This window comes from Heterocephalus glaber, unplaced genomic scaffold (genome assembly GCF_053883595.1).
Source record: "Heterocephalus glaber isolate CG9 unplaced genomic scaffold, H.glaber_assembly_v1.0 deba00001531, whole genome shotgun sequence".
In the NCBI taxonomy this organism is placed as follows: Eukaryota; Metazoa; Chordata; class Mammalia; order Rodentia; family Bathyergidae; genus Heterocephalus; species Heterocephalus glaber.
The window spans coordinates 13,620,588-13,644,586 of NW_028258329.1; the positions used below are offsets into that span (position 1 = coordinate 13,620,588).

The window sequence follows — 23,999 nt, forward strand, 5'->3', positions numbered from 1 at the left end:
CTCCAAAATCAACAGCCTTCTTGTACACAAATAACAGTCTCACTGAGAAAGAAATTAGGGAAACAATCCCTTTCACAATAGCATCCAAAAAAAATGAAATATCTAGGAATCAATCTAACGAAGGAAGCAAAAGACCTCTACAATGAGAACTACAACACTTTGAAAAAAGAGATAGAAGAGGATATAAAAAATGGAAAGACATCCCTTGTTCCTGGGTAGGAAGGACCAATATAGTGAAAATGGCCATACTTCCAAAGCTGCTATACAGATTCAATGCAATCCTAATTGAAATCCCAACAGTATATTTCACAGATCTAGAGAAAACAATCCAAAAATTCATCTGGAACCAGAAGAGACCTAGAATAGCAAAGGCAATTCTATCCAACAGAGACATGGCAGGCAGTATCACAATCCCTAACTTGAAATTACACTACAAAGCCACTGTGATAAAAATAGCATGGTACTGGCAAAGAAGCAGACCTGAGGATCAGTGGAATAGACTAGAATATACAGAAACAACTCCAGACATACTCAGCTACCTCATCTTTAACAAAGGAGCCAACTATCCTCACTGGAGGAAAGATAGCCTCTTTAATAAATGTTGTTAGAACTGGATTTCAGCTTGCCAAAGACTAAAACTAGACCCCTATCTTTCACCATGCACAAAACTAAAATTGAAGTAGATTAAAGATTTAAATATTAAAAAAAGAAACACTAAACTTGATGGAAGATAAGTTAGGTAGAACTCTTAAAGACATTGGCACAGGAAAAACTTTTATGAACAAATCCTCAGTAGCACGGGGAACTAGTACAAAGAATTAACAATTGAATCTCATCTTATTAAAAAGCTTCTGGGGCTGGGGATTTAGCTCAGTGGTTCCACAGCCTGCCTCGCAAGTGCACGGACCTGAGTTTGATCCCCAGTACCAAATAAAGACAAAAAGCTTCTGCACAGCAAGAGAAACCACCAACAGAGCTAAGAGACAACCTACAATGTGGGAAAAAATTTTTACCAGCTGTTCCTCAGACAAAGGCCTAATATCTAGAATAGTTAAAGAACTCAAAAAAATCAGACCCCCTCCAAATATAAAGACCCAATTCAAAAATGGGCATCTGAAATGAACAGACATTTCTCAGACAAAGAAGTAAAAGCAGCAAATATATGAAAAAATGTTCAACATTACTGGTCATTCGAGAGATGCAGATGTAAACAACGCTGAGATTCCACCTCACCCCAGTAAGAATGGCTGCTGTCAAGAAATCAACCAATAACAAATGCTGGCGGGGTTGTGGGGAGAAAGGAACCCTTCTCCATTGTTGGTGGGAGTGCAGATTGTGTAACCACTGTGGAAATCAGTATGGAAATACCTCAAAGAACTAGGCTTAGAGGTCCCATTTGACCCAGCTATTCCCCTGCTGGGTATCCTCCCAAAAGAATTAAAAGAATCATACCACAGTGATATATGCTCACTCATGTTTATAGTGGCAGTTTGTAATAGCTAAAGCTTGGAAACAGCGCAAATGCCCATCAACTGGAGACTGGATAAAGAAGATGTGCTTTTTCTATAAAATGGAGTACTACTCAGCTATAAAGAACAAGAAACTAGAGACATTTACAGCTAAGTGGATGCACATTGAGGCCATATTCTTAAGTGAAATAAATAGGACACAGATGTGTAAATCCTGAATAGTTTCTCTGGTATGAAAAACTGAAAGTGTAAATAGGATCAAAATGTATAATTGATATTGTGAAATAGGAAGAAAAGGTCTAAAGGAGCAGGGGAAGTGGGAGGGGTAGGAGAAAGGAAAGAAGGGAAAAGAAAACATATGAGAAAAGGAAAAAATGGAAACAAAGTCTTTGTAAATAGGGAAGGGTGGAGGGGGTGAAGGGAGGGCAGGGAATGGGGAAAAAATAATAACCAAGATATATCATGTAAAGGTACAAGATCCTAAGGATGAATGTAACTGTATTGTATACCTAAAATGTACCAATAAACCTAGTGAAAAAAAAAAGATCCATTTTTGCAACCCATCCACTTCAGCACCTGACTTTTGGTGTTTCTGTGGTTTGCTGGTTGCGTTGAGCAGCTGAGCAAGCTATTGACATCCGTTTCCTTCCTCTGCGGAAGGCAACCAAACAAATGGGACTCATGGAGCTTTGTATTCATTTCCGAGGTCAAAAGAAAATCACCAGGAAGAGGAATAAGCTAGTTTAAAACTCATCAACCAATCCACCCAGGAGGATACCTGGGACTGGAAGGAGAGCAGGTCAAACCAAATTGGGGACATTTACTTCTTTTTCCTGGGTCATTATAATGTGCAACAGCTGCAACAGCTCTTTGGGCAACTTTCTTTTTTAGTTCATTTACCTATTTGTTTAACCTATTTTATCAAAGTTTTGCTATGGGACTCAAGAATTCCAAGAGCATCATTAGGTTACAAACTAATTAGAAACTAGAGACAGTAATGGGCTGAGTATGGAGGGTGCATGGAATATCCATCCAGGATACCAGTCCTTGTGTTAATTAGCTCAAACTGGAAGGATCTGACAGTGGCACCAGTCCTCCAAATGGCAGGGCAGGAGGCTCTTGCTCCAGTAGCAAATACCATGCTGCTGCCTGCAGGGCCAGCTGGTGTGAGTCTTAGGGCCAGTCTCTGGGGATGTGCAGCTGATGTGCAGTGGCTTACAGGCCACTGCAGCAAGGCCTCTGTCTGTGGAAGAGGGAAGCCCGCTGGCCAAATTCAGCTTTCAGGGGCTCAGCCAAGAGGAAAGCTTTAGGGTCAGATATGGCTAGAGTTGAGTCCTTGATCCTTCTCTTACCAGCTGTGGAAACTAGTTAACCTCTCCAATTCCTCATTAGACCCAACAGTTGTTATGTGCTTAGTATATGCCAGGCACTGTCTTAAGTGCTCTGCATGATTAACTGTGTCACCCACACACAGATCCATGAGGCATAATGTCCCCAGGATCACAGAGCTGGCAAGCAGTGCAGTTGGGATTCCTGGATGTCTGCTTCCAACGCCTGAACCCTTAATCTCTGCGTGATAACACCTCATCTAAGAGCTGATCCTGCACTTTCACAACAAGATTCTGAGGGCCCACTGAGACAGTCCACTACAGCTTTAATGTGTGATCAATTTAATCTGCTACTGTTCCCAATCTTCTCCCCTACTAAATGCACGTGTTAAGGCCGCAAGCAGGGGCATTCTCTACCACTGAGTCCTTTTCTTCAAGGTCCTTCTCTTGTCTGAGTTTCAGCTGTACAAAGACTTTCTGAAAGAGAAATTCTGGAGGTGCCATCCTTTCTTCCCCAGCTCGCAGAGGAGGGACCTAGTCGCCTCACAAGGAGCGAGGGGGCCAAACACAGATGAAAGGCAGAGGTGGCAGCATCCCGTGTCTAAACACAGACAGGTAAGGTGCAGGTGAGTGCCCACTCCCACACAGCTGGTCCTTCTTCAGCCTTCCCCTGCACCTCCAGCTGCACCTACCCACAGGTTGCAAGCAGGCTTTCTGCCTGGATGCTGCTTCAATGCTGCCTGGCTTCAAGGCGGGGAAGAATGTTCTTTCCTCCATCTACTCCATAGCAAGGGTTTGCTATGGACCCGCTCTGCTGCCTCGCCACAAATTTTACCTGCCTCTCCTGGGCCCCCACTCTCACCTGGGATTTCAGAAACATGTACAGTTGCTGACGTTCATGCTTACAGTGGCATCTCATTTGCTGGACAGCCCTGAAGGAGGCTGTGTTAGGTACATGAAGCAGATCCTAATGAATGGAGAACTACTTCCTCAAAGTACACTCAGAGATGACAAATTTGAGCCACAGGATTAGAAACAATAAAAATTGGTGGAAACTAGAATTCTGTGGCTGAGTAAAATAGATGATATTCTTCTGCCCTCTGCTGGTAACCAGCAGCACTGACCCTGAGCACATCCAGGAAGGAGCAAAGACTGACTCACAAGGCATCCCACCCTCCCCAGAAACAGCTCCAGAAGTCAGCTGCCCACTTAGGAGTGGAGGAGGCTGCCAGCAGCTAGATGCCGGAAGACAGGAAACATAGCCATCTGTCTACAGGCAGGGAGGCCCCGAACTGCCACTGAGCCAGGAACTATGGGTGAGGTCACTCCAGGGCCCAGGGACGCTGAAGGGAATAGGATGAGAACAGCATTCTAGGCTGAAGGAACCAGGTCAGCAACCCAAGGGGGCTGGGAGTAGACTCATCTACCACTGCTCATTCTTGGCACTGAGCAAAGGTGCTATTTCATTCTCAGGAGGGAGGTTAGTGAGCGGAAATCCCTGCATGCTGGCTCCTGGACCTGCGCTCTGTACAGATCTACCCCTCAGACTGGCCACTCCCTTTCCTTTCTGGGCCTCAGTTTCCTCACTGGAAAAATGAAAGAGTTGGAAGAGAATGATGTCTGAGGTTCTCTCTGGTTCAGAGATCCTGGTCAGCAACAGAAATGGTTCAAGGAGTCAACACTGATCTGCTGAGGGAAAATCCACAGCCCAGCCACTGCCCTTCTCCTGGTTAGCTCCCCCACTCCACTGGGAGCTGCCCTCTTCATCCCTCTTGGTATCCCTGTCCTGTGCTATGTCTGCTGCAGCGGTGAAGCTGAGTTTTTCATCCACATCAGCAACAAGGCAGCTGACTCCCTCCTCCAGCATGCCCTGCTCACTAGGAGTGGGGCTCAAAGGGCCAGCCAGGTGCTGGAAAACAGTGCCATCCAATCGCCTCCCAGACAGATGCACCACTCTACAAGAATAAATAAAGAGGGCTGCATCTGATTTTATTTTCCACTTGGAAATTTGTAACATCATTAGCTACAAGTAAATATATCAGTGGGATTAATGGAGTGAATCACAAAGGGACTTGATTGGATTTAAAGCCACATTATTTCTTTGGGGCGAATTAGTAAATTTAGCACTGTCGACAGATGATGGATTAGGAACCCGGGGACTGAGTGTTCTTATTGATCCTGAGACTTGATCAGCATGAGAAGAAGCTGGAATGGCTTCCCACCCTCTGTTTTAAGAAAGGAAACATGGCTTTGCTATTTGCTGGACTATGAAGAAACGTAGTATTTTCTTTTGGGTGTGCAACAAAAGCATTGTGACCACTCGTGGCAGGCAGCATCTCAGATGGCCCCCAAAGATCCTTGGCCCCTGGTACATATTCAAGCCCTTGTGTAAACTGCAGTAGTTCTGTATGCTTGTAACCCCAGAACTCTTCGAGGCTGAGGCAGGAAGATCAAAAGTTCAAGCCCTGCCTGGGCAACTTAGTGATTTAGGGAGACCTTGTCTCAAAATAAAGAGGGGGGCGGCTGGGGATGAAGGTCAGCGCAAAAGCCCCAGAGTTCGATACCCGATACCACACACACACACAAAATCCTTGTGTAATAATCCTTCTCCTTGACAGGGGACCTCAACAAGGGACTGACTTTTTAGCAAACTGCATGCAGAAGACAGAGTTAGAGGTCTCTACTGAGAGGAAGTTACAGAAAGACTAAGAATAGCTCCTGTCTCAGGTCCCCTCTCCCGAGTTATTTGCTCCAAGAAAGTCCAGCTGAGATAGCCCCACACAGGACGGGAGTGGACCTTCCAAGTCCTGCCAACACCACTGCCATGGGCTTCCAAGTGGATCCTGTCCCAGTTGGCCCTTCAGATGACTGCCAACCAGGCTGGCAGCTTGACTGTGGCCTCATAAAAGCCCTGAGCCAGAACACTAAGAAGCTCCTGTATTCCAGATCCACAGAGCAAGCTGTGAGATGATAAATGTCTGCTGTTTTAACTCACTAAGCTTGGGGTCACTTGTTACGTAGCAAAAGAAAAGTGATACACCACGTGATTTGCTTTGACAAGGCAGCATGAGTAAAAACAATGTGTGTCATTTCTGGGCACAAGTTTCAAGGGTGAGTGTGCAACTTGTCACAGATCTGCTTGCTGGCATGGCACCTGTGCAAACTGAGGTCGAGATGGAACTTCCATGAGCCGGGCCACGCCCAGTCCCCACCCCACCAATGTGTGTCAGAGAGGTAGCGTCACCAAGAAGTAAACCTTGGTTGTTTAAAATCACTCAGAGGGCTGGGGATTTAGCTCAGTGGTTTCGCCACCGGCTGCGCAAGTGCAAGGACCCAAGTTCGATCCCTGGTTCCAAAAGAAAAAAAAAATCACTCAGATTTGGGGATGTTTTTCAACCACAGCATAACCTTTTCACCACAGCATAGCCTGGCTGACTAGCACACTGCTCAATCCCAGAATCATGGACCATGGACCCCTCAGCAATCTGGGAATATATTTGCTCTTCCTGCTAAGAACACCCAGGTTCTATTTAAGGTCATTTTGAATGGGATAGAAAGACCATGGTCTATAGAGAGGGTTTTCAAGTGATTTGTCTCACGGATCCCAATTGCACATTTATACTTCACATTTTTAGGACACACGCTCCAACTGTTGGTTTGAAAAGTAGGGTTTTCCTATATGTCCATGGGCCAACTTTCCCCATCCATCTCCTCACTTCATTCTTAAAAAGACCCCTGAGGCTGATATGATTTTTGTTACCCTTAATTTACAGATGGAAAAATAGATCTGAGGAGTGAAACCAGGCGTTGGGGGTTACTCGCCTCTAGAATGAAGTGGGCAGAACCTAGAAGTGGGTATAGGTCCCGTGAACCAGCATTCCTGTGCTTTCCAGTCATCCTCAAGTGGGCCACCAGCTACAGAGGCAGAAGCAGCAAGCCTTCCTAGAGTTTGGATCTTAAACTTTCCTTAAAGGCCCATATCTTCAAGGCCTGGTCCCCTGCAGGCGGCACTACTTTAGGAGGTGTGGTCTATGGAAAGGAAGTTCGGTTGTTGGGGAAGAGCCCGCGAAGGGGTGATGGGGCCCGGGCACATTTATCTCTCCAGTTCCTGGCTGCCGTGTGCTTAACAGCTTTGCTCCCCACACATTCTCCCTCTCCTACCATGACGTGCTGTGTTGCCATAGGCCTGAAGGCAGCAGGGCAATTGGCCATGGACTGAAACCTCTGAAACTATGAGCCAAAGTAAACATTTTCTTTCTTTTGTATTGAGACAGGGTCTTGCTAAGTCTTTAAGTTGCCCAGGCTTGTCTTGAACTTATAATCTTACCTTAGCCCTTTCCTAGAGTATTGGGATTACAGGGATGCACCACCATGCCCAGCTGTTTCTTTTAAATTGATTTCCTCTGATATTTGTCACAGAGATGGAAAACTAACACAAAGCTACTGCTTAGTACATTTTAGAATCCAATATGCTGAGCCTTCCTTTATGACACAGGCAATGCTTATGGGTGATGGGTAAACCTTCACATCTATTCCTTACTTGTGTCAATGAAGACGGCATCCACATAGATTTTGGTACAGAAAGAGCCCAGAATAAATCCACAGGCTGGTCCAAATACCAACATCGTGAACAGGATTCCTGAAAGAAGATGAAAAGTCAGATTAGAAAACAGAAGACATTCAATGAGCAACATCAGCAAAGATCAAAGAGATTATTTTACATTGATCAGTTGAGATGTCTGATTATTATAAATTATATTACAGGAAAAAAATCTAGACATTCATACAGTACAAAACAAGTATATCCCATTTTAGGAAAATCCACTGAAGTACTACATATTATGTCAGAATTCTGTAGGATTATGAGACAGATATTTGTAGGCCATGATGTCCTTATCTTTAAAGGACTTCACTCCACACTGAATGTACAGTATTAAAATACTTCCACATCTACCATTAAATAGTTTTTCCACCATCAACAATTTTGAAAGGATTTTTATAATTTTTATTTTACATCTATTTGGCTTTATGTAATTCATTGACTTTATGGTTGGCTAAGATTCCCCAGCATTCCTTGTGCAAAGTCAAGATTCTTGAGTGAGAAAAATCTAAGCCATAAATCATGATCAGATGCAATGAAATGTTTACAAGCACTAAATTTAGCAAATATCAGAATCCATACAACAGTATGCTTTGAGAACAGTTAATTAGATATTTTATTAATTTTAAATTTTACAGTTTCTCTCCCATATTTTGGAGTCAGTATCTGTTGTTATCAGCACAGTTACAGCTATTCAGAACTCAAGCTTGTCCTTGGCACTTGAGGGGAAAGCAGGCCCTGGGCCTAGGTTTAATTGCCTGATGGAAACAGTATCTGGAATTCTGTCTAAAAATTTGGGATCATTTTGGGGAAAGTACTGCGTCTAAACTAAAACCCATGGGCTGTATCCATTTAACCAAATTTCAATTTGTCAGACATTTCCTGAGCACTGATAATTCCCTAGGTCTTGGAGATAAAAATAAACAGTAAGGGAGTGGCCCCTTTCTTAAGAAGGTAGCCATCTAATGGGACAATGGATACACGGGCAATTCTAACCCAAATAGACAGCCTTGGGGGGCGGAAGCCAACAGATCCTGTGGGTGGGAGAGCAGTTTTACCGCAGGGAACACGAGCACTCTGGGGGTTACTTCTCCAGCCTGGTCTCCTCACAAGGGTAATCTGGCCCAGCCTGAATTCTCGTCAGTGATGCTCTTGTGGAACCAATGAAATACTCATCCATTAATCAATACTTAAGCTCCTTCTGTGAGCCATGCATTCATCTCAGCACTGAAGATTTAACATTGAGCCAGTAGAAAAAGAATCTTGGCTTTCACAGAGCTCATCGACTTGGTGGGGGTGGATCCCCAAACTTCAGAAACTATAGACAAGAAGTCGAATGGTTCTACATATTCAGCCAAGGAAGCCAGGTCTTTGCAACTCACACACAGGAACCCAGAACTTCCAAGTGATCACATGAGGGTGACTTATAAGAAATGTTTGAGGAAGAGAATGAAAATGAGAACGCTCTATAAGGAGGAGATTTAATGCACTGAATCAGCAAAAGCCTACTTGAAGAAATCTGGAAGTTCAACTGCTTCAGAATAGTCATTCTGCGGCCAACCAGAGACCCTGAACCCAGTTATTCCTGTTTAGAAGGGGAATTTTAACATATGAAACTGTGTAACAGTGGAGAGGAACAATGTCCACATTACCAACACAGTAGCTGGTTTGTCACAATCTAGATTAAGATCGTTAGAGAATGGGATATGTGTGGGCATCTGTGTGTGTGTGTGTGTGTGTGTGTGTGTGTGTGTGTATACATGTGTGATTATTAGAAAAGTCAGGAATGTAGTCATCTTTCTTCCAGCTATGAGCTACAATCAGGGGGCTCCCCCCTAGTGGGATAGGGTTAGTGAGCAGAACCCATCTTAGCCCCTCTCCTTCTGCAGAGGAAAGAGAAGCAGGAAGGATTCTGAAAAGCAGCTGGGGTATGGAAGGCAAGAACAGCACCTGTGGCAGACTGAGGAGTTCTTGCTGTGGGGTGAAATCGTGCAGCTAACCACATTCTTCAGACCAGGCTGTGGACAGAGGTGGACCACTGGCTAGGGTCACAGGATGGTGATGGCAGCCCAACAAGCAAACTGCTTGGGCCTTCTCAGAAGGAAGGGGCAGGGCATAGGAACACTTCACCAAGGATCCTGGAAGCACCCTTCTGATTCACCAGCGACATCCTTAGCACCCTTCTGATGCCCAGTAGCACCCCCCATGGTAATACACCTCTTTCATGTAAATTAACTATGTCTCCCCAGTAATATCATGGCTACTGATCCACATCCTTCAGACTCAGTGATAAAAGTGATCATTGATACTTAACAGGTCAAAGGACCAAGGTTTTAGTATTAGAAGAAAAAGATATTGTGAGCCAAAAAGGCCTTGTAGAGATTGTGGTGCTAGCCTCATTTGGGGATAGAAGAGAGCAAGGGCTGCCCAATGTCATGGTATAACTGGGGCCACCCAGGAGCTAGGCTGGCCTCGTGCAGGTGTGGCACAGAAGGAAGGGCATCCCTTCAGCTGCTGCCTCTGCTGCCCCCAGGATCCCTACAGGACCCAGCCCGGCCAGTGATCCAGGCTGGCAGCTCAGTGGGCAGTGGCCTGCAGTGAAGACACCAGTCAGGGGACAAGCCAGGAGCAGTGCCCACTCCGGGTCCTCTGGGAGAAGGGATGGCTTTTCATCTGAACAGGTCCAAGCTCTCCAAGGCAGAAAACCTGACAGAACCCAATCCTACAGAACCCAATTCCACAAACAAACACATGAGGTAGACTGTATGTATTTTTGTGTAAAGGGTATTTTCCCCCTCTGTTGAAATCTCTGGGTCCATTTTCTAAGTGGATCTGCCCCAGACAAACGTCAAGGCAAACCAGCAACATGTTCTGGAAAATTCGGCAAAGGACAGTCCAGAAGTGTGGCTTAGGAGGGGCCCTCATCTGGGAGGCACTGGTTTTGCTCCTGCAATAGCACAGGAGGACCCTCAGCTGGGGCAGGCGCTGCTTGAGGGCCTGTGAGGCAGACCCAGCACCCACAAAAAGTTACTTCTGAATCTGCTTCCTCAGCTCTCCCTTGAGTTCACCTTGGCAGGCTGTGATTTTGCTTAGTTGTTTAGCAAAACCACCTTAAATGTTCTGCTTAAAGGCACAAGGAATAGATCAGGCTGCAAGATCCCTGTGTGAACAGCTAGTGCTTAGAGGGAAAGGTTCTTCTGCACCCCACTGCTGCCCCCTGCCGGATTCCTGTGCACCTTGCAGAGGGAGCGCGGGGAAGAGGACAGCCTGGGACAGCCAGCCAGAGAAACTGGCAGGCAGGTGCAGGTTCCCTCTCCAGCGCTGTATAATCCAAAGTACTTTACAGGCATGTCTTCTGTGTTCCTTCCAGTGGCTGCGGGGTGTGGGGGGGAGTTCATATGCCTGCCTCTCAGCGGAAGGGACAAAATCTCAGTTTCCCTGACCCCCCTGCTGAAGTGCAGAGCCACAAGGCAGTATTGGGAGGGGCTGGAAGACAGGTTTCCCCACCAATGAAGAAGGCCCAGTCATGGAAGGGCACAGATGGCCTGGGTTCAAATCCCACCTTCACTGCTTCCCTTGGGCAAACCTTGGACAAATATTGAACTTCCTTGTGCCTCTGTTCTCTCATCTGTAAAATGGGATAATATTGGCCAGGCATGGCAGCACACACCTCATCTCAGTATTCTGGGAGGATGAAGCAGGAGGACCATGAGTTTGAGCCCAAACTGGGCAATTCAGTGATTTAGCTAAGTCAAAATAAAAAATTAAAGAAAAAGGCTTAGGGATGTAGCTCAGCATGAAAGCCCTGGGTTCATTCACCAGTAGTGTGTGTGGGTTACAATTAGACCAGCTCCACAGGGTTGTGGTGAAGATTTAAGGGCCTAATTCTTAGAAAGCCATCAGAACATGCCTGGCACACAGGCACGTTAGACAGACGGCACTGGTGACTGCCCTACGGTGAAGGCCCTGTGCACCTGGCTTCCTGGTTGTCCCTCCAAAGCTCACTCTGCCCTCCACACCTCACTTCCTGAAGCCACAGGCAGGGAGAAGGGCAGGGGCTGGGCCCAGGCCAGGCCCAGGCCAGGGTTCCTCCCGGACAGCAGCTGCAATCAGAGCCTTACCAGGGCCCAGTGGGACTGGCGGGCCACAGTCCACCTCTGCCCTGACACCACTTGTCAAGTATAGTGGGAAGCTAAGCCAACTTCTGGGGATGAGATGACTGGACAAGGGGAGCAGCAACGAAGGAATGGACAACCCTTCTGGCCTTCAGGTCTGCCCATGGGCCTTCTGAAAACTAGCATAAACCTCCAGTTCCCAAAGTGGGCGCCATGGTGCCCTGGGGTACCATGGTGAGCTCATGGAGTACTGCAGAATCGTTTTTTTCTTTGCGGAAAACAGAGATACCTGGCATCTCCTGGATACCACTCGTGCAACTACTTCTCCAAGTCAGTGGCTGGTTTCAACTCACACTACGCTCCTTCCTTTGATGTACACTTTGTGTGAGCTCAATTTTCCATAGTCACCGAGGGAAAAACACTTGTGAAATCAGTTTGGAACAAGAAACAAGGACAGCAGCATCTAATCTGACTTCAAGATTGTGGTTCCTGAGCCGGGGATTTAGCTCAGAGGCACCATGCCTGCCTCGCAAGCACAAGGTCCTGAGTTCAATTCCCGATACTGCAAAAAAAAAAAAAAAAGATTGTGGTTCCCAACAGGGTCACACTTCCCTTGGTAAGAGATAAAGGTTAAAGATAAAATATTTTTTCATTCAATGCATGAGCATTAGTTTTTCAAAAACCTACTATTCCACTGTTAGAACATAAAACACTTAATAAGTAGTTGTAGCCTAATAGTGTGATAAACAAAACTGTCAGCTCCTCCTGGAGTTGGGGCTCCATGAAAAATATAATTGAGTCACTGAAAAAGTGAACCCAGAAAGTTTGGAAACTTCTTGTGTAAATCTGTCTGAGAAGCTGATTATCCTGACCTGTCCTCAGAAGTTGAAGAGCCTGTGGCTGTTCCTGGGCTAGCCCAAGTAAGGACTGCAGAAATCCTTCAAGGAAATGACTCCAGTGACACCTGCTGCCAGTGGGCCTTCCTTCCCCAGTGTTCCACACTTCAAAATTAGCACCAGTTACCTCTGACTCTGGCAGAACAGACAAACTGGTCAAGGATTTAACCTCAAGAAGCTTGCTGTCTTATTGGAGAGAACTTCAGCCATTGCTAGTCAATCAACAAATATATACTGAGCACCTACCATGTACCAGGGACCCTTCTAGGAGCTGGGATATGCTATGAGCAGTGAACAAAACACAAAAGGTCCTTGCCCTTGTGGAAGCTGCATCCAGGACATGAAAAGCAATAAACCAGCTTGTCATACAGTGCCAGGAGCAGGATGATGGGAATGCACGGTGGTGAGAGAAATAGCCCACACCGCCCCAGGTCTGACAGACAACACACGCACTGCACACAATTAGAGGTGCTGCAAGGCGTGGGACTTGAAGGCTGATTTGGCCTCTGCTGCCATGGTAAGCAGAACAATGGCACCAAAGGTACCCATTCCCCATCCTGAGGACGGGGGGATGGTGTCACATTAAATGACAAAGGAGAATTAAGGTTGCAGATGGGATTAAGGCTGCTAATAAGGCAATCTTAAAGAGATTATAGTGGATTATCCCCATGGGCTCAATGTAATCATGAGGGTCCTTAAATGTGGAAGAGGGAGGCAGAAGAATGAGAGCTGGAGCTGAGACGCAGAAGGAAGCAGAGATAGATGGCATCATAAGCAAACCCTGACCCATCACGCTGGGCTTGGAGAGGGGTCTAGCACCCCAAACCAAGCGCGTGGGCAGCTTCCAGAAACTGGAAAAGGCAAGGAAAGATTTTTCTTCAGAAAGAAACTCAGCCCTGTCAACAGCTTGGTTTTCTCCCTGTGAGACCCCGAACGGACCTCTGACCTCCAGAAGTGTAAGATAAATTTGCGTTGTTTTAAAAGCCACTGTGTGTGTGGTAATTTATTGTAGCAACATAGGAAACAACAGCCTAATACAGTCACTGGGCAAGTCTGGGGAAGTGCTGGGCTAAATGGGAAGGCAGCTCAGGCCTCATCACTGAACATGCATGAGCAGGACATGGCATGAAGCTTGTGTGTGAGGTACGGCACTGGACCATGGGTCATTTCTTCACAGGTCATGCCTCAGACCTGGTGTTCACTAGGGCACAGTCTTAGATTCTGGAGTAGACGCTGAGCCCTCTGGGGCAGAGATAGCCCCTTATTCATATACTCCTTGTTTGGTCCAGTGCTCATGCTCAGGAAAGTCCCTGCTTATTGGCAGGATGTGTGAATGGGGGCTCTAGTGCCAGCGGCCATGCAGAGGGACAGGAAGTGATCACCAAGGGCCCCAGAACCACAGAGCTGGGACCCAGACCCCAAGCTGATTTCCCTGTCCTGTGCTCCTCCCCAAGCCTCTCTGAACGTGTCTCTTTCCATGCTGGGCACCTTCATTGTCATGGTGCCTCCTTTTTGCAATGACGCCCTTGGACTCAAGCAACAACAAATATACCCACGAGACAGGAGAGATAGCCCAGAAGAGATCCACATTCATACGGACACCTGATTTATGACAGAGTGTGTGCACAAAGTAGTGGGGGAAAGGAGGGTCTTTCCATCAAAGGTGCTGGAACAAGTTGAAGGTATAGAGGCAAAAGATACCTCACAGCACATGTAAAAATCAGTTCCAGGCAAATCAGAGACCTTAGTATGAAAAGGAAAATGAAACAAAGGTGTGAAAAAAGAAAATGACAAAACTTCTACAAGAGGACAAAGTAGAATGCTTCTTAAACAAGGGAAGCACTAGTCATTGAAAGAAAAGACAGATACATTGGTCTACATTACAGTTGAGAACTTCATCAGAAGGGCCATTGAGAAAGTAGACATATGGGAAAATATATGTGTAACATATACTATATATTTTTATAACATACATAAAAATAAGAGAACTTATGTCTAGATTACCTAAAATTTCTATAAATGAGAAAAAGGCAAAATAGTACAAAAATGGACAGAAACTGTGACAGGTACTTCAAAAAAGAGGAAATCCAAATGAACAAGAAAATATAATAATATACTCATTATAATTCAGAGAAATATAAATTCAAACCCCAGTGAGATACCACTACATTTTCAGCTGGCCAAAGAATCCAATGACCCCAAGTGTTGTGAAGGAAACGAGGTATTAGAAACTTGTGTACTACTGGTAGAACCACACATTGATCACTGCAGCAAAACTTTGATAGTGCCCACAAGACTAAAGATGAATTAACCCAATGACCCTTGATTCTAACTCCCAGGTAAATTTCCCACAGAAAATCTGCCAGCACGAACTGGGGGCATGTTGTGGTTTATATCTAGATGCCTTCCCACAAAGTCTCATGTTCATAGGTGGGGTTTGGGGGAGGTGATTAGATTGGGGGGTGTGATACTCATCAGTGGATTAGTCCAGTGATAAGTTTATAGCTAAATGTCATGTTGGGGTGGTGAAGCCTGGTTGGAGGAGGGGAGTCACTGAGGGCACGGCCTGAAAGGGTCTCTATCTCCCTCCCTTTTCCCTTGATCCCTTGCTTTTCCCTGCCTACCCTGCCATGGACTGTTTCTCCTCTGATATGTCCCTATCCCATGCCCCTCTGCCATGCTGTCCTGCTTTGGAGCCAGCCGACTATGGACTGAAACCTCTATAAACTGTGGGCCAAAATAAACCTTTCCTCTTTTAAGTTGTGGATGTTGGGTATTGTGTCTCAGCAATGAGAAAATAAGGCAGAGATAGACCCAAGAATACTTGTACCAGGGGCCTGTAAGATCCTCAACTTGGAAACAACCCAAATGCTCACCTCAAGTAAGACAGATAAAGTGTGATCTCTTTACTCTCTTAGCAAGAGGACAGATCATCTGCAGGATGGCTGTCAAGAGCAAATCATCAAAATTGTGGCTGAATCTTAAAGATGTATTTCTGGGCAATAAAACACAGCCTGGAATGATCCCATTTACACTGAATTCTAGGTAGCAAAATTAAACTATTTAGTGATCCATATAGCTGGGGAGTCAGACTATAAAGAAAACCATGGAAATGAATCTTATAGAGGTGAGGATTGTGAGGATTGCTGCAGGGGAGGGAGGGAATTACAATGATCAGGAAGGAGTCCGGGTATGGGAAGAAGGGAGTGTTTTTCTGGTGTTGGCTTGTGCTTCATTTGTTTACAGACTATGTAAGTGTTTCACAATTTATTAAGCTGTGCATCTTTTTGTGCACAAAACATGACTGTGCCCATGAGATTCAAGGGCACACACACAAATGGCTCTCTGGGGAGCGCTCAGTGTGTGTGAAGCTAAGGACAGGGCTTGTGACTCCTCCCTGTCACCTTGTGGTTCCTTCTAACAGTGCAGCGAGTCGGCTTCCACAGTCACCCAAGAGATCAGGCAGCTTGCCCCTGACACATGGCTTCTAGGTGCCAGCTCAATCCCTCTGTCCATCTTGTGCAGAGCTGGGTCCCCATAAGCTCAAGCACAAATAAGCAAGGTTAAGGAACAAGAGCAAAATCAAACCCCAAAATTTGCAGGGCAAAGGCAGCCACTTAAATGGGGAGCCCCTGGCATGAATGAATGGCTGACCGGAAGCCTACACAGGAGGGGGCCCTCCCGCTCTCAGGAGGCGGCTGGTACGATGCAAAGGGGATTCTAGAGCTAGGCTCTGCGGATCCCGGAGCCACTTAGCTGGTGGGAAAGCAGGCCAAGCCCCTCGGCCTCTCTGTGCTGGCTTCTGTATCTGAAAGGGGTGTGAAGAGGAACACACTGAAGCCCATGCAGGGGCTCTGTGTGACTCTGGCAGAGACCAAGGACACCACAAATGGCAGTTTCCACTGATGCTCTGTGGCTCTGCTCTGTGCCAGAGTACGGGGAAAAAAGACCCGGTCGAGGCCGGATCCCCTGTCCATTGGCTGAGTCTCCTGCAGCCAGATCGCTTGTTTCAAGGTCCGCTCTCCAAGAGACCGTCACTCGCCGGCTACAGTGCTGCATGCGGCACTGCGTGAAAAACAGACTTCTCCCCCGAACCCTCATCTTTCTCTGTCCAAGTGACACGGGGCCTGGTTCCCTGTAAACAGCTGGCCAGGACAGAGGGGCGAAGGCAGAGCCTGGAGCTGCAAAGCTCTGCCACCTGGCAGCCTGAACTCTTGATGTTGCTGAAAGCAAAGCCAAACCAGCCTCCCTGAAATCCAGCCTCTTCTCCTAGTGCCCCTACTCACTCTCCAACCAGACAGAACCATTAGCATTCCGAGCCTCAGTTTCCCTGTGAGAACAGGATACCGATACTACCTGCCTGGAGAGTGGGTCAGCGTCAGGCTCTGTTGCTGTCAATATGTCTGCAAATGTGGTGCTCTTGCGTCCCGTGCCTGCCTCAGTTTACCTCTCTGTGAAGTGGGCAGATAACAACCTCTATTGCCTAGAGGGTCTTTGACTTCACATCAGTTCTTGGAACACAGACATTACTATTTGTTGTTGTTCTTGTTGAAGTTTTTAGCAGGCTAGGGCCGGCCTGCCCCCCTGGGTGACCTTGGAAATGACCTCACTTCTCTGGGCCTCCACACTTATCTGGAAGTGGAATAACAGCAGCACCTGCCTTGCAGGTGGAGGTCAAAGTGGTTCATGTGTGTTAGGGGCTTCCCATGCTGCCTGGCACACAGTGAGCCCTCAGTAAACTTTAAATGTCATTATTACAAAGACGGCACATATCAGCATCTCTCACTGCCACAGAGCAGCACTGGTATTGTTTAAATGTCTGCTCCTATATGTAACATTTATTTTTTAAGAGTAATTTAAAAAAACAGCCAGCAGAGTTCCTTTAGTGACCAAAATCCTGGAAATAAGTATTAACGTTTTCTCCCAATTATTTTTCTCAAGACTACAGTTAAACCCTGCGATGAAATTTGAGGTGCTGACGGGGGGACTTGCACGTGCTTGGCTTTCCTGGTTGTCCTTGTGAGTGGTGGTGGTGGGGTTAATCCCAGCACTCTGGGAGGCTGAGGCAGGAGGACTGCAAGTTCAAACACAGCTTGAGCAATTTAGCAAGATCTTGTCTCAAAACCAAAAATATTTTAAAATGGGTGGGAATATAGTTCAGTTTCAAGGGGAGCTTAATACACCCATGAATCACATTGGCCAGCCACCAACTCCCCACATCCAATCATCTTGCTCTGAGAAGGGAGGGTACTTGGGACACTGAAGTCTCAGGTGACAGCCTGACTGCTTAGGCAGGGAAGGGCAAGGCCCAAGGCTCTGCATGTGACAAAACGTCAGACCCCTTGGGGAGGCCTGCAGTTTCCTTGGGAGGATCTTGAGATTCACTTTAATGCAAAAAGAAAACAGAAAACCAGTTTTCTCTCCTAGAGCAGTCCCTGGGCTGGGATGCATGGGCGAACATTTCCACCTCTTTGGAAGGAGAGTAGTCACATTAATCTTTTGGTCTAATTATAAAAGCAATGAAATCAGGAAGTGGGGAAGCCACGGGTTATCCTACCATTGCAAGGCAATCACTTCCTTAAGTCTTTAACTTTTCTGATATAGTTGAGGTCAATAATGACTCCCAGGGACACTTCCTAAGTATTAGGACATTCTTTTTGTAGATGAAAAGGTAAAAATTCAGAGGGGTCAGTTAGTCACCACCAGATCACACAGCTTATGTGTGATGAAAGCAGATACGACCTTAGACCTTGAGGACTTGTTCTTTGAGGAGCAATAGACATCTTGGCATAGTGGAGAAGAATTTAGAATAGGATAGACTGGATTCCAACCAGGCTGGGATCCTGGTTCACTTCTCAGTTTCTGACTCATTTCCCGACACTGCGCATGGGATGTCTACCTTGTGGAACAGGGAGAATTAGGCATAATGCAAGCAAAGCTTCTAGTGCCCGCTACAGAAAAGATGCCTCCCAGAATAATCTTTGTGTCTCGGGAAGATGAGTCCCTGAAGGAGGGCCGCAGGACTGGGCTTTCCGGGCCGGTGTCTTTTCTTACCTAGGGTCATTTTAACCCTGGACGTGCCCTCAAAAGCAGAGGAAACGCCAGCTGGCAGTGGCTCTTCCCCACTAGAGGGCAGCACTAGCCCGGAACATCCTGGCCCTTGCACATTTTACATTTCACTTCATAGCTGAGACTCTCGGTCAGAATGTCGCTTTCTTCACCTCCCACCAACTTCCCATGCTCTCAGTTTATCCAAATGTATCCCATCTTGAAATCTACAGGTTGAAAGTTCTGCTCTCATAAGGAGCTTTCTTCATCAAATGTGCGTGAATGAAACAGTCTATACACGGCAGGAAGCCTGCAGATCAGGCACGCTTATTTATGCAGCGCCCACTACCACAGCAGTAAATAACTGGCGGCACAGTTACTAGGCAGCGGCGCAGGAGAAGAGGTGTTTATTGAACGCATACTATGTGCCAGGTTCTGCATTTGATTCACAGAATTCTCCCCATTGCCAAGTTTTCAAACAAGACACCACCAGTGCTGAGGCCACATGGTGTGACAGAGCAGGCTCACGAGTCCCTCTCATGGTGTCGCACCTGTTTCTCCTTAGGTCAGATACAGCGCAGGTCTCAGACATGGCTGCCAGAATCACCTGGGAATGCTAAGGTCGTAGTCCCACCGCTTGGAGGTGCTGAGTGGATGGTGGGGGCGGGCACTGGGGTTTCTCCAGCCTCTCAGGTGAGTTTCCAGACAGGAAGTTGAGAACCTTGGGCCACAGAGAGCTTTGCCCTCACTGACCCTGACTGAGCTCTCATTGCTGGCACTGAGCAAGGAAGCAGCTGGTATCTAAAAAGGCATCTGAGGGAACGTGGTGAAGGGAAGGACGCGGGCCCTATCTGATGTCTGCCCTGCAAGGCCAAGGGGTGCCAATCATGGAGCATGGCCAGACCGAGGTCACCCTGCACGGCGGCAGAGCCTGAATCTCCTGTGTGGCCAGCTGAAGCAGCCCTGGATGCTGCCTCCTCTGTGCACACGCAGGGATAGAGCCCTGGTGCTATGTGGCATGGCCACTCTTGGCCTCGCCCCAGCTTCTCCCCCTCATCCCGGCCCTTGCAGAGCCTTAAATCTTAAACCACATCTGCCAAAAAGACCACCACTTCCCTGCAGGAGGCCTTCTTGGATTTCCACTCTTCTTCTTTCCTTCTCTCTTCACCATAGCACCTGGCCTGAGACGAGACTTCTGCTTTGAGGCTGCCTGGATACAAAGGCCAAGCTCCACATACCAGGCAAGCCATCAGACGACAGGTGCAGAGAAGGCTCCCGCACTTGCTAAGGGTTCTTTCCCGTGGGGGGCAGTACCTGAAGAAAGGACCCTGTGCCAGGCTGCTGAGCTGTGAACTGACTCCCGACCAGGCCTGGGAGAGACAGGAAGCCAGGTTACGAACGAGTGTCCATCTTCGTGGCCAGGCTTCTGCAGGATGCAGGGGTGGTGCAGCCAGCAGAAACTTTTCTTTCCCTCCATCCCTGGTAGGGTCTCCCCAGGGAGAGGGCACAGGTTTTCCTACCTGACCGGCCAGGGGGCATCTGATTGGGATGCTGTTCTTACTGGTAGGAGAGCTTGTGCCATGCCCCCCCCCCCCCGCCCCAGCCCCAAGCAATGCTGGGACCCAGGAGGGGTAAGACTTCGCCAATGAAATGAGAAAGCACATCTGAATCAACAAGAGGTGGCATCTTCCCAAGGGACCACATGGTGTTGTGGGCCCAGTGGGTCCTCCTAGAAGCTACCCCTGCAGGGCCTCTGTGACTCAGGTCATTGCCACTTTCTGCTGTCCTCATAGCCAGCCTCCAGTAGGGGGCAGTGGAGAGATGGCTGGGCCTGGAAGCAGCACCTTAGCAATTAGTCTATAAAATGGGTCACACTTTCGCTGCTTTCCTCTGTTAAGAGGCTGAATGGCTCCTCTCAAAGCCATATCTTGAAGCCCTGACTTCCAGTACCTCAAAATACGAGCCTATTTAGAGAGAAGCCCTTTAGAGAGGTGATTTAGTTCAATTGAGCCTCTTATGGTAGGTCCTAATGCGAAGGGACTGACGTCGTTGTAAGAGGAACTCTGGACACACGGAGAGGTGCCAATGGTGTTAATGTGCAGAGAAAAGATCCCAGAGGACACAGTGAGACAGCAGCCCTCAGACACCACCAGAGAAGCCTCAGACGCCAACCATGCCGACAGCTCATCTCGGACTCCCCGCCTCCGGAACCATGCAGACATGAGGCTCTGTGGTTGAAGCCCAAGCCCATGGTACTGACACGCTGCCCTAGCAATCACAGCTGTGAGACTGGCGTGCAGCCGGCACGTGAGTACCAGAATGTGTAGTGTGTTGCCTGGTGGCATGGGACATCAGGCGCCCAAGGTGAGTCTCTGGGCCATAACGAAGCTGTCCCAGGAGTCCTGGATGCAGGAGGGATCAGCGTAGAGCACAGCTCTATGGGCACCACTCTGTTGTCAGGATTGGCTGAGGCGAGAACAGGCAGGATGCTCTCTGGGGCAAGGCCGACCGACCCTTCTTATGGTCCTGGACCTCTCACTGTGCCTGGCAGGGACAGGCTCTGAATAGGTCTGCAGACTGGCACACCCGAGACCGTCTCCCCAGAGGGTGTGAGTGTGTGCATGGCAGGAGGACACCAGAAAAGTGGATCGGGGAAAGGCCCGCTCAGCACAGGACTGCAGCTGGGGTTCAAAGCAGGTTTACTGCTGGCAAGGAGGATGCTGGGGCTGATGCTGGTGCTGACACCTGGAAAACCGAGGGTCCGGCACTGCAGCAGGTTCCATACACCACCTCACATATACTCACCACAGCCTTCCCATCAGATCTGCTCCCATCTTCCAGGAAGCAAACTGAGGCACAGACGAGATTAACTTGCCCAAGGATACACATATGTTAAGTGGGGAGCTTAAATAAGAACTAAAAGAAAGGATTTAAGAAAAGCGAAGGCGGAAGGGAAGAGGGCAGTCCAGGAGGAAGGGAAGAGGGCAGTCCAGGGGACAGAGGGGCAAAGGCAGGGCAGGGAACCCAGAATGGGAGGCAGACAATGGCAGGAGGCCCTTGAAAGAGTCCAACATGTGGCTTCGCAGGAGAGCGCTGAACTGTGGCTGTCATGGAGGCTCTGTGGCCAGGCTGTGGTGGGCTTGCTGCAGGAGCAAGGGCAGCTCCTGGGCTCAGGGGAGTCCTGCCTGAGCTGCAGTCCTGGAAGATAAACCTGAAACCACAATGGAGGCCACAGAAACTCGGGGGAGAGGAGGAGTGGCAGCAGGGAGGCCAGAGGGACTCAGTTGGTAGCTTTGTGGCAGGTACGTGGACTCCTCAATTCAGGGGACCTGATTGCCTGCCGGAGATGCTGCAGCTCCTGCCCCCTCTCTCCACAAGGGGGCGCTGCATGTTATGCTGGGCTTCCCGGACCTCCGCCTTAGCTTCCTGGCCCCAGGCTGGCAGCTTCTGGAGAAGTTACCTGCTGGAGAGGTGCGGTGATGTCTGTCCTGCCACCTTTGTGGGCTCAGCCTGCATCCTCAAAGCGTTTGGGAAGCTGTCGTGAATCTTCCCAGGGGCCAGGGAGGCTTTCCATAGAGTTCTGTGGTTGAGGTCACTGAGGCTTCCGGAACCCCAGATGTGGGGCCAGGCCTTGAGGAGACAACAGGATACAGTCAGAGGCCAGGCCCCACACCAGCCGGCCTTGGGGACAGGCCCAGGACCAGCGAGCCGCCCTCCAGGTCCATTCATCGTCCTTGGTAACCATTTGTCCGTCTCACTCACCTCAAGCTCAGATGCTCACCCAGTGGGGACACAGTGACCTAAGCTGTCCTCACTGCTCACGAACAGGAAGCCCACAGCTACCCCCAGCCAGCCCACCAACGCCATTGCTGACAGCCACAAAATCCCTCTTCCTTAAATACCCGCCAAAGGCCAGGTGCTTTAGACACTGTACATAGTAAACCCTGAGATGTGCACACGTCTTCAACTCCTGCTTGCAAATGAAGAAACTGAGGCACAGAGGAGCGCAATTTCCAGCCTGCAGGCACAGGATCCCAGGTAGGATCCCAGATCCAGCAAGCCCTGACCCTGCGCTTCCTCTCACCTGCCACTCAGTGGGAGGAAACAGCAGCAGAGCTGTCCTGGGCCGTGGAAATCCTTCCAGCAAGTTCTCAGGAACTGGCTTCTGCAGGGTTCTGAAGATCTGGCTCTGAGCGTGGCCCACCTGACGCTGTGAAGCTGAGTGACTTGAGCGAGATGGAACTGGATTTAGTCACTTGGGCCCTACTTGGGACTGCTGGCTCCCTCCTGGTGTGGGAACCTCTGGGACTCAGTTTACCCATCCTCCACTCCACTGGCGAGTGTGTGCCAGGGACGATGCCCATGTCCCTGCATGGTGGGCGCTTCCCAGTTCAAGGGAGGAGGGTCACCGCTCCTCGGGAGGATAGCTCCCCACCTGGGGTGGGCACACGACTGGGTCATCTATGATCACTGGTGAAGGTTCTCATGCTGTATCTATCTGACAAAAAGACAGCCATCTCTGAAACTCCCACGAAGGGGAAGAAGGCTTCCATCACCCCAGCCCTGGCCTTGAGCTCCCCAGCCTCACACCAGTCTGTGCTTGGCTAGCTCAGCCCGATTACAGCTTGCCAACTCCTGTTCCTTCCATTTTACACCATCAGGGCGTCCCTACTTGGTAGCATAGGTCCAGGCTGACCTGGGAGCATCATGGGTTCTGGGTGGGCCAGGCTCGAAGGGCAGGCTGGGGATGCTAGTGTGGTGGGGACCAGGCTGGAGTCACCTTTGGAGCATGCACTGCAGGTCAGGCAGAGCTGTCCCAGCTCTGAGCTGATGTATGATGTCCAGGAGGCTGGCGAGGACCAGACTTGGTCTGACTCAGGCACTGGGGGCAGGGAGGTGACCCAGTGGCAGGTCCCTTGGTGCTGTCTATCAGTAGATTCAGGCCCAGAACCCTGAATGGGAGGCCATGTGAAGGGGAAGATGGGCAGAACAGTGGTCATGCACAAGACACAAGACAGGGACAGAAGCTGGGATTCTAAGTCAGCACAGAAACCCCGCCATCAAATCTGCATCCAGCATCCAGCAGGACGGACAGCAACAAGTCCTGATAGGCACACGGCAGGGCTGCAGCCACAGAAATCCTTCCTGGGTACAGCCAGGGCTGCTGTTCCCAGGCCCTGACTGGGACAAGCACGTGCCAGAGCTGACGGCCAGGTGAACCAGCTGTGGGAAACAGCTGTGTTCTCACCCCTTTCCATCCGCACCTCTGGCAGTGCCCCTACACCTTGGGTTGAGTTTGAGGAACTGTGGAAAACAGTCAAGGCACGCGTGAAATGCAAATTTCACCCTGATTTATCATGAAGGGGGACACGGCTGCTTGCTGACATGACAGCTGATGATTCTGAAGCCTCACAAAATCCGAGGATGGATTATTAAGCCCTGGATTTATGTGTTCTGTGAGACAGGAGGAATGGAGGAGGTCACCTGAGAGCAGTCACAAATAAGAGGGCCTGGATCTATCAAGGGCTGGAAGAGCAGGGAAG

General features: G+C 48.6%; 1 protein-coding gene across 4 annotated transcripts in view; it reads right to left on the minus strand.

Moving 5' to 3' along the window:
• The window catches only part of Slco3a1 (solute carrier organic anion transporter family member 3A1), a 318,089-nt gene that overhangs the window by 76,210 nt on the left and 217,880 nt on the right, over positions 1 to 23,999 (minus strand). For all 4 annotated transcript variants that reach the window (XM_004852723.3, XM_087188354.1, XM_004852722.3 and 1 more), the window contains one exon: positions 7,338 to 7,436. In XM_004852723.3, the coding sequence (XP_004852780.1) occupies positions 7,338 to 7,436 (99 nt within the window). The remainder of the gene's footprint in view (positions 1 to 7,337; positions 7,437 to 23,999) is intronic.